Consider the following 10,288-nt stretch of genomic DNA (forward strand, 5'->3'; position numbering starts at 1 on the left):
ATTTCTAAATTAATTAAGTATAATTTTAAATTGTAATATTAAATCGAAAATCATATTTAATTTAATTTAAACGCAAACCGTAGACAAATGATGTTGAATTATATGATTCTGAAATATATATATATATATATATATATATATATATATATATATATATATATGTGATAAAAAAAATTACAAATTTATATATCAATTTAATATAAAAGTTATTATTTTTTGGTTAACGTCTCATTATTTTCAACATGTATATACATAATATTTAATTATATAATTTTATTATACGCAACACACAAATATTGGTCTAATTTAAATATAATAATTGACTTGTAAAATTTAATTATATAATTTTATTATACCCAACACCCAAATATTAGTCTAATTTAAATATAATAATTGATTTATACAAGTGACAATAATAATAGTCCTCCAAATTATTTTTATGTATTCATATTTCATCCCTTCATAAACTCAATTTTAAGAGATCTCAGTTTCGGTAATTATTTTTGTCATTTAATCTATAAATATTTCAAAAAGAGATCAGAATTCTAAAAAATAATTAAACAAATAATCATACAGTATTATAAATTTAAAGAATTACTACAACACATTATCCTCTACAATATATTTTTATTAAATGATTATGATTTAATACCATACACTCATTTTTAAAACCCAAAAATAATAATAAATATAATAGTTAAGGTCTTTTAAGTTAATCAAACACTTGAAATAATAAATTAATATTATCGTCGTTTCTCCTTTCATGGATTCTAGAGGAAGGGGGTTTTTAAGACCAAAAAAAAAAAAAAAAAAGGAAAAAAAAGCTTAATACTTCGTTATGGCCGCCTGAGAAACTCTCCTTCCACTTTCTTCATCATCTCCCTCTCTCTCTTTCTCTCTATCTCTCTCTACAACACACACCGAGATGGATGCAGGGGGAGACGTATGATCTTGGATGCGTACATGTATGTGGCGTCCATAAGTTAAAGCGAATTTACAGGTGAGTTTTGTCGTTAAATCTGTCAATCGCTTTTTCATCTCGTTGTGTTATACCCAATACGCCAATACCCGTCTCCGTTAATTCCAACTTTCTTTGTATTTACTGATCTGTTCTTTGTAATTCAACGAAGCTTTTACTTTTATTGTTTCGATCGTTTTATATGATTGTTTCTCTGTTGCTTGATTGTAATTTTATCATCGTGAACCGAGAAAATGTAGTTTTTGTATCTCCCCCTGTAAGATCAAAATCTGTATGTAGTTTTCGCTAAAAATTACTTGTAAAATTCCCGACTCTTGTGTTTCAATTTGTAAATAGATATGGTTATGCACTTATGCTGGTTCATGATGTGAACAGCAGCAGCAGCAACAACTAGAACTATTCCAGTACTTTTAGGTTTCTCTGATTAAATGAAAAGTACTTTCATTATCTTGTACTTTTCTGTGTATTCGTGGCTCAGTGGATTACAAGTTTCAATTGATTCAAATCAATGAAAGTAAATTGTTTTAAACATGTGTGATTGATAGTAGAAAGAAGAGTAATGCTAACAATGCTGAAATTTGATGTCGTTTCTACTTATTCTGAATGTTTGCAATGGAAAAAAGCATGCTCATAGGTTTCTCTTTTCATTTACCTCCAAAATTCTAGTGTTATTAACAAAAGGGACTTCCACTTCCACTTCCACTTCCACTCATGGAGAAAGGGAATGGAACTCATGAAGAGGCAAGTAGCCCAGGTTGGGGTGCTTCATTTTTGGTGCAGACAGCTGAAGATGCTTCTGGAACTGCTGTTACTCCTCCTTCTCCTTCACCAAGACCTTCAGTGGTATTCTCATCAAAAGGGGATACAAGTCCTCTTCAAAAGCTTCAGAATCAAGTTTTCAGAGCACTCAAAGGCTTATCTCCTCCTTCTGAAGATAAAAGCAGAACTTACAATCCAGAAGTATTAACTAGCCAAAAACGTCAATGGGCAAGCTTTCAGTTGGATGCCCTGGTATGTAAATATGTAAATATGTTATATCTTTCTTTTTTCTTTTTCTCTACTCCTATCTCTCATTCCTGAATCTTGAATTCTTGATGATTGTTTATACTTTTCTAAATTTTTTAGCATCAAAGGATACTGAAAGAACCTTCTAGGCTATTTGAGAGCATGGTAGTGGTTGGATTGCATCCAAATTGTGACATTCAGGCACTTCAGAGGCAATATTTTGGTAGAAGATCTGAAGGTCCAGGGAGGCATCAGTTTCGTGTAGAACCAAATCTTGAACCTCAGGTCAAAACTTTGACTTTCTTCCATTGTTATGAAAAATATGATATATAATGATTTCTTATCATTTTGCATCTTCTTTCAGGTTCTTTTTGTCTACCCTCCAGATAAACAGCTTCCATTAAGGTCTAAAGATCTCCTTTCATTCTGCTTTCCTGGTGGATTGGAGGTTAGACTAGTACATAATTATATAATCAAAACCATTTATTCTGTTATAATTTCTGTAGTTTTTAATCTTTTACTTTTAATAATTTCAGGTTCACACTATTGAGAGAACACCATCAATGAGTGAACTGAATGAAATACTTCTTGGACAGGTATATCTGTTATAAAACAAAAGTCTCTTCACTTTTGATAAAAAGCAAACACATTTATCTAAAACTATGTCTACTTTTTTCAGGAACACCTTAAACAAAACGATCTCTCCTTTGTATTCAGGTTACAGGTAACATTTTCATCATCTGTTGGAGTATTTTCATTACATACAAATATTGTTTTAATACAATGTAAGTAACATTATAGGGCGCAGATGATTCAACACTTTATGGTTGTTGTGTTCTTGTGGATGAATTAGTCCAACAACCTTCTAGATTAATTTCAATCATGGGAGATGGACATTTTTCTACCCCTCCTCTTAGTCGCCATGTTTTAACCACTAGAAGGTGTTATTGTATTCTTACAAGGCTTCCATTTTTTGAACTCCATTTTGGTGTTTTAAACAGGTTTGTCAACATATCAGATGAATGCTTTCTTTATCTTCTTCTTCTTCTTCTTTTTCTTCCTATAAGTTTCATTTGTTTATAATTTCATGTAGCATCTTCACTGAAGAAAGATTGGATCGATTAACAAAAAGTATTGGGGAGTTGGATTTGGATTCATCTGTTGAGAATGATGGAGAAGTGTATTTAGAAGCTGAAAATGGTGCTTCTGCTTCAGTTGAACATGTTCAAGAACTTAATGGAAACATGGAAACTTGTGATGATAATCATAATCATGTTGATGATAAACAACTTACTCAAAAACAAATCCCAAATGCAATTTTGCCTTTTCTTCGTTTTCAACAATATGATAGCTCTGATTCTTCCTCAAGGTAAGTTTAAATCATAAATCATATTATCATAATATCATTTGGGAATCTCAACATTAATTTCTTGATTTTTTTTTTTTATATTTGATACAGTTTTCAGGGGTCTCCAAGTGAAGATAGAAACTTTAGGAGTGATCTTGATTCACCAGAGACAGAAGAAGCATCGTTTTCAGGTCAAGAAGATAACGAGCACAAGGAAATTCTTGATTGGGCTAAGGTTTGTTGTGAATTTTCATTTTGGACCCTTGAGGTTTTGAGAACTCCCGTTTCTCACCCCTATATTTTTTTTGACAGAATAATAACCATGGATCTTTACAAATTATATGCGAATACAATCGTTTATGTGTCCCCACAAGAGGCTCAACAACAAAATTTCATCCCCTTGAACACCTGCATCCTCTTGAATTTCACAGACCTGATGAAACAGTTTTACATATGGCTGGTTCTACTGTTGATTTGATGTCATGTAGCACAACTTTTGAACTTTCAGAGGTTCTTTTTTTTTTTTTAAATTATTATTTTAAAAATAATGTAAGAGTTTTTATTCTCTACTTGATGGTGTACTGTATGTTACTGTAGGCTCACAGGGCACTTTCAGTGGAGGAAGAGGCAACTGCTTTATCAGTATGGGCAATTTCATGCATATGTGGCTCAATGCGTCTTGAACATGTAACTTTTTTTTTTGTTAAACCAGGGGTAAATAGGTAATTTTACATTTATCTCAATTATATTTACAACTTTCGTGTCTTCCACAGGTGTTGACAATATTCACAGGTGCTCTGTTGGAGAAGCAAATGGTGTTTGTGTGTTCTAATCTGGTTTGTATTCTATTTGTAATTATAAATTTTACTTTAATTATATAAACTATATCATGTTGGGTTAAAAAATTTATTATTTTTTATATGATTCAGGGAATATTATCTGCTTCAGTGTTATCGATTATCCCTTTGATTCGTCCCTATCAGTGGCAGAGCTTCTTTATGCCGGTATTTTTTATAAAAAAAAATTCCTTATATTTATAAATTATAAACCAAATCTTGTATTATATAATATATATAAGCAAGTATCAACTAAATTTAAGTGATGTTTTAATTGATTTTGGTTTAGGTCTTGCCAAATGACATGCTGGATTTTTTGGATGCACCTGTTCCTTTTGTAGTAAGTTTTTTTTATTAAATTTTTTTTGTTAATTTAATCATTTAAATAAATAAAAAAATGTGGGGACAGGTTGGTGTGAAGAGCAGAACAGCTGAAGTCCAATCAAAATCAGGAAATGTTATTCTTGTTGATGCAAATAAAAACCAGGTATGTGAATTTAATTTTTCAGATATTCATATATATATTTTTTATATTAATTTTTTTGTTTAATTATTTAGGTGAAATCGTCTTATATGCCACATTTCCCACAATACAAAGAGTTATTTGCAGCCTTAACTCCATATCATGCTCAACTTGTTGGAGAAAGTTATTTGGGGAGAAGGAGACCTGTTTATGACTGCACTGATGTGCAGGTATTTATATATATACATTCTTTTTCTTAACCACATCGGAATGGAATCCACCATTCCATTCCGTTCCATTGTGATTCCATTCCATCTTACCAAACCTAAACACAAACACAAACACAGGTAGAAGCTGCAAAGGGATTCCTGAGAGTATTAAGATCTTACTTGGATTCACTTTGCTCCAACTTACGTTCACACACAATTACAAATGTTCAATCAAACGACGATAAGGTTTTTTCTTTTTTCTTTTTTTTCTTTAAACCATTTAAAATTATCAAAAATCAAATTTCTTAAGAATTACATTTTATGAATTGAATCTTTTTTATTTAGGTATCATTGCTTCTAAAGGAGAGTTTCATTGAATCTTTTCCTAGTCGCGATCGACCTTTTATGAAGGTATATGATTGAGCATTGCTATTTTATAAATAATATAAAACATGTTTTTTTTTTTTTTTTTTTTAAAAGTCTAATTTTATTTATTATTTTTGAAAATGTGAAACAGCTTTTTGTAGACACACAAATGTTCTCTGTACATACAGACTTGGTATTGTCTCTTTTCCAAAAGGATTAGAAGTGGAAGGAAGGAAGGAAGGTTGACCTTGTAATGTATAGTTTTATAATCGCAATTCAGCGCAAATTCTATAAGTTATTATAGTCCTCCCTCATCAGTTTAAGTGTTTTTATATTATTATTATTATATATAGTTATAATTATAATTATAATTATAATTGGTTTCACATTTTGTATCACATAACAATTCACATGGCTATCTACATCAAAAGCCAATAACATTATATAAACATCATGTGCTCTCCTTTCTTAAACCATATAACAGTTTTGTTTCCTTTTTTTTTTCTTTTCTCCATGAGTACTTTAAGGATGAACTGAGTGGATGATGTCTTTTTGGATAATATAATATGTTTTCATTAATCCAATGAGACTAAATGATTAATATATAATTTACAATGTTCATTTATTTTATTAACATTCAATCATTTCAATAAAGGGTAAATGGATATATAGCGAAGTTATGTAAAACTGTCCTCTTTTAATCAAAAAATTTCAACATAGACGCATAGTAGACATCAAAACTGGTTTAGCTATATAGTTCATCTTGAAACTTTCTTGACAAGATAATTAGTTAATACGTAAATAAGTTAGTTATTTGGAATAATGATGGAATTGAGGGTATGGATTGGGAGATAAGAAAAATGTATGATTTGGGTTTTTGGGATATGGGGGGAAGAAAAAACTGCAACTTTAATTGAGACAACACCAAATGAGTAGGGTAGGTGTCAGAAGAGTCATGAATATGAATATTTACTTTTAGTTTTGGTTTTTGGTGAATGAAATAATTGGAGCTTGTGTTTGTGTAGCCTCTGTACTCTGTCACCTAGTAACACTTTTGGAAGCTTTAAACAACCAGGGAAGGGAATTCTCTTTTAATGAATCAATGCGCGTTCGCACCTCAAATATATATAATATATAAATATTTATCATATCATATAGCGTGTTTCTATGTTTATCATCAATCATTTTGTTTCTAGTTTTTTGTTTGTTTCTTGAACCTTTTAATTTTAACATACAGCTCTCTTAATCGGTTTGTTGTTATATGGACTAGTTACAAGTGAGGCCGGATGTCTGTAAATTGTAAAAGAATAGTAAACAGACCAATAAACATGTTAGTTTCCCTTTTGTAAACGCTTAAGAGATGTTATAGCATAAAATATGAATATAAAAAGGTAGTCCTATTGATATTGTATTCTAAATTAATAAATTCATTGCAAAAGCAATCAAATGGTTGGTCGATTTTGGTACGAAGAAATAGTAGCACTTGAAGTGGGGGTAGTGAAAGCAACTTCACCTTACCCTTTAAAATTCGACATTGTCACACACACACACACACACACACACACACACACACACACAGAGAGAGAGAGAGAGAGAGAGAGAGAGAGAGAGAGAGAGAGAGAGAGAGAGAGAGAGAGAGAGAGAGAGAGAGAGAGAGAGAGAGAGAGAGATTTTCATACTCAGCGTATTGTATAAGCATTTTATGCATTAAAATCGGGCAAAAATCAAATAGATCCATATTAGCGGCAGTTGAGACAATTCGCATATCTTCCGTATCCATAGTTCAACTCCTTCCCCACGTTCCCTCCTTCAACCTTCTTTTACGTCCACCGAAGCAATTAAACTCCTTAACCATGTTCTTCGTTCTTCGTTCTTGAACCTCCAACACGATCGGTAACACATTGCATATCTTCTATAAGTATCGGTAACTTTGTCAGTATTTGGAAAAAAATGGTTACATACATCATGTACTGTAGGATCAATAACCTCTAACAGTTCTGTTAAACCTTTTATTCGTAATTATATAACTTCCATGTTCTTCTTAACCTTCAGGTTGAACTGTTACCTGGTTTGTCTATATAAGATGTTTTTTTATACCTTAATTTGGAGGTGCTGAACAATTACTTTTTAGCACAATCATTGTTCACTTAACAATGAAAATTGTAACGCTTTGTCCATGTATTATACATTTCTCAAAAATATTGGAATTTTGTGGGAACTCGACAAGTTGGGGAGCTCCAACTCATCGTGTCGAGAATTTTGTGGCCGAGGGTTTTAATGACCCAACTCGATGAGTTGGCGGCTGAACATGAAACCCTAATTTTAGGATGTTGCACCTTATTTAAAGGACTTAAACCCCCATTGGCTAGCCTCCTTACCAGCCACCCTTTTCCAGAAACCCCAGATTTGTGTATCACCTTTCAAGATTGAGTGTGTGAGCTTTGAGAATTGATTTTGGTGATTCTTTGGAAGGAGCTTGGAAGTTGGAAGCATCTAGCTTAGAAGAAGGAGTATAGATCCAGAAAATCTTCACCAATAGCAGTCTTCTTGAGGTATACAGTCGACATCTTGCTTTGTTATCATCTAGATCTCTTTAATGGAAGTCTTAGCATGATTTTGAGATTTTGGTTGGGCTAGCCATGATGTTGAAGGTTCCATGGGATATTATGTTAGATCTAACCCCTTTCATGACTTTTCATGGTTGAAAGTTGCAAACTTTATTAGTTCTAACCTCATTCATGCAATAAGTCCCTCATTAAGTCCTTATTAAGCTTTAGAGTGTATTTCTAGTTTGCATGGACGTAAAGGTGGAATCTTTACGTGATTATCCGACCTTTGGACTCTAGATTTGTGTTTTGGGACTATATTGGGAGAGTTCAAGGACTTAATGGACTAAGACTCACTCTAGAGAGCCTAGGGTTTCGGTTTGCTTCTTTTTGGATGGTTCTTAAGGGTAAAGTTAGAAACCTTATCCTTCTAGACATCATTTTGGATGAGATCTGAGATTTGGAGTCCCTAGATGCGATGGTATCAGCTTAATGCATTAAGAGGTTGGATTTTTGGCCAACTTGACGAGTTCATTAATGAACTCGACGAGTTAATGGGATTTTCCCGATCTATACGGGTGATAGAGAAACTCGACGAGTTGAGGGACAACTCGACGAGTTAGGTCAACTCAAGATGTTGACTTTGACATTTGTGTTGGATTAGACGTCTAAGCCCATAACTATTATTGGTATGTACTCGACCCGAGAGTAGCATGGTCCATTTGGGTTGCATATCATCAGGACAATTTGTTAGGATAGACTTTTGAGAGAAGGTTATATATGATTTATTAATATATTATAAGTTCTAATATATTAATATGAAATCATATGTTTTAATTAGTATTGATCAAGAATTAATTTGGAATTAATTTAGTGATCAAAGGAGACTAATTAAATCTATGGGGACTAATTATGGTAATTAGTTATATTTATATGTGTTGGGCTTATGATCCATGCTGGACCAAGTTTATGTATGGATACATAAAGAGTTGGGCCACATGAACCATGGATCATAACACCCATGGGTATGGATTTGGGTTATACCCATGACCCTTGGAATCCTACATATAAATATGTTCATTCACAGCCAAAAACACAAAGAGACATGTTCTTGGAGTTCATGGAGGTGTTTTGGTGCATGAAGATTCTCTCTCAAGAGCCTCATTGTTCATGATGCGTTGTGACTTCATTTGAGGCTTCCACACTATTAGGGCTAAGCTCTTAAGGCCAAATACATCAAGACTTCAAGCTACATAAAAGGTATGTTACTCTAACTAGTATCTTAGATGGTTTATGTCAAATGCATGTGAAACATCCCAAAAATGTGACCCAAATTTTTTTTTTTTTTGTTTTAACATTAACTAAAAACATAATATCGAATATCATATAATCAAACCATGTGTCGTGTATCTTAAAAAGTCATAACAATGTATCAAATCAAAACTGATATCATGAACATGTGGAAAATATCAGAGTATAACTCCCAGGGTAAAATTATGGTGTGTGTCATGCCATCATCCCGAGCCCTTCACCTTGCTAGCTGAAGTACCTGAAACCAAACTGAAACTGTAAGCACAAAGCTTAGTGAGCTCCCCCAAAACTACCACATACCATACAATAACATAATAAGCACATACTGGGCCTTGCCCACTGCATCGGACTTGAGTCCGGAACTAGCTACGGCCTCGCCCTCTTCATCGGACCGAAGTTCGGAACTAACCCGGGGCCTTGCCCCCTACATCAGACCAAGTCCGGAACTGCCTCGGACCGAAGTCTGGAACTAACCAGGGCCTTGCCCTCTGCATCGGACCGAAGTCTGGAACTGACTGTACATAGCATAGCATAAGCATAACATATAACATGAACACATATACTACATACTACATCGGACCATAGTCCGAAACACATAACACATAATCCTGCTTGAGTCATGAAGACATCAAACATACTAACTACTGCATCAAACCGAAGTCCAAAACTATAAACTCGTTCCTACTGGAAGGAAACTCACCTCGTACGGCTGACTGCTGAAATGTTGATCGGGAACTGTCTGACTGCTGCTGCGGTAGCTCACCGGCTACAATTCCCATAAAAACACTTAATCAAACACTGATAACTAATCTTAGGGTAAAATGACTATTTTACCCTCTGGTCAAGGTCAACATCCTCGTCAAAGTCAACTTATAGTTGACCTGACTCGCCGAGTTGGGCCGTCAACTCGTCGAATCCCTATCCTTCCTTCTATTCCCCCACCCGACTCTACTCGTCGAGTTTGGCAAAGACTCAACGAGTTCTCCTTCTACATTGATATCGAGTCGACCTTCAACTGACTCGCCAAGTTGTATGAACAACTCGTCGAGTTCCCCTTCAATAGAAGAACACACCCAGTCTATGACTCGCCGAGTCGTATGAACAACTCGTCGAGTCCGTCTGCTTCTAGATCCAAGTCTTAACTCACTGAGTCCTTACTCTACTCACTACACAGGATCGCTACTACTGAACAGGGAATCTAAGACTCACGACCCTACTCGTCTAG

The 10,288-nt window shown here is 33.8% G+C and overlaps 1 protein-coding gene across 2 annotated transcripts; it reads left to right on the forward strand.

Annotated features, from left to right (window-relative positions):
* The first annotated feature begins 807 nt into the window (after positions 1 to 807).
* LOC145054622 (uncharacterized) lies at positions 808 to 5,703 on the forward strand. 2 transcript variants are annotated; one of them, XM_079002855.1, is made up of 19 exons: positions 808 to 1,000; positions 1,614 to 1,990; positions 2,105 to 2,269; positions 2,349 to 2,432; positions 2,521 to 2,580; positions 2,664 to 2,708; positions 2,786 to 2,985; positions 3,078 to 3,353; positions 3,444 to 3,567; positions 3,645 to 3,842; positions 3,930 to 4,019; positions 4,106 to 4,168; positions 4,262 to 4,336; positions 4,458 to 4,508; positions 4,578 to 4,655; positions 4,727 to 4,861; positions 4,979 to 5,086; positions 5,186 to 5,251; positions 5,358 to 5,703. In XM_079002855.1, the coding sequence occupies exons 2-19, from the start codon at positions 1,691 to 1,693 to the stop codon at positions 5,424 to 5,426; spliced, it is 2,187 nt and encodes a 728-aa protein (XP_078858981.1). In that variant the 5' UTR covers positions 808 to 1,000; positions 1,614 to 1,690; the 3' UTR covers positions 5,427 to 5,703. The 2 variants fall into 2 exon arrangements, with proteins under 2 accessions (XP_078858981.1, XP_078858980.1); XM_079002854.1 differs by having other exon boundaries at positions 809 to 1,000; positions 1,646 to 1,990.
* The last annotated feature ends 4,585 nt before the right edge of the window (positions 5,704 to 10,288 follow it).

This window comes from Lactuca serriola, chromosome 5 (genome assembly GCF_051521515.1).
Source record: "Lactuca serriola cultivar US96UC23 chromosome 5, Lser_US96UC23_V15, whole genome shotgun sequence".
Taxonomy (NCBI): domain Eukaryota; kingdom Viridiplantae; phylum Streptophyta; class Magnoliopsida; order Asterales; family Asteraceae; genus Lactuca; species Lactuca serriola.

Bases quoted from the DNA above. Each gene is read 5' to 3' on its own strand.
- LOC145054622 (XM_079002855.1), top strand. From the start codon at position 1,691: ATGGAGAAAGGGAATGGAACTCATGAAGAGGCAAGTAGCCCAGGTTGG. The intron at 1,991-2,104 runs GTATGTAAATAT...TAAATTTTTTAG, and splicing joins GCTTTCAGTTGGATGCCCTG to CATCAAAGGATACTGAAAGA. The intron at 2,270-2,348 runs GTCAAAACTTTG...ATCTTCTTTCAG, and splicing joins AACCAAATCTTGAACCTCAG to GTTCTTTTTGTCTACCCTCC.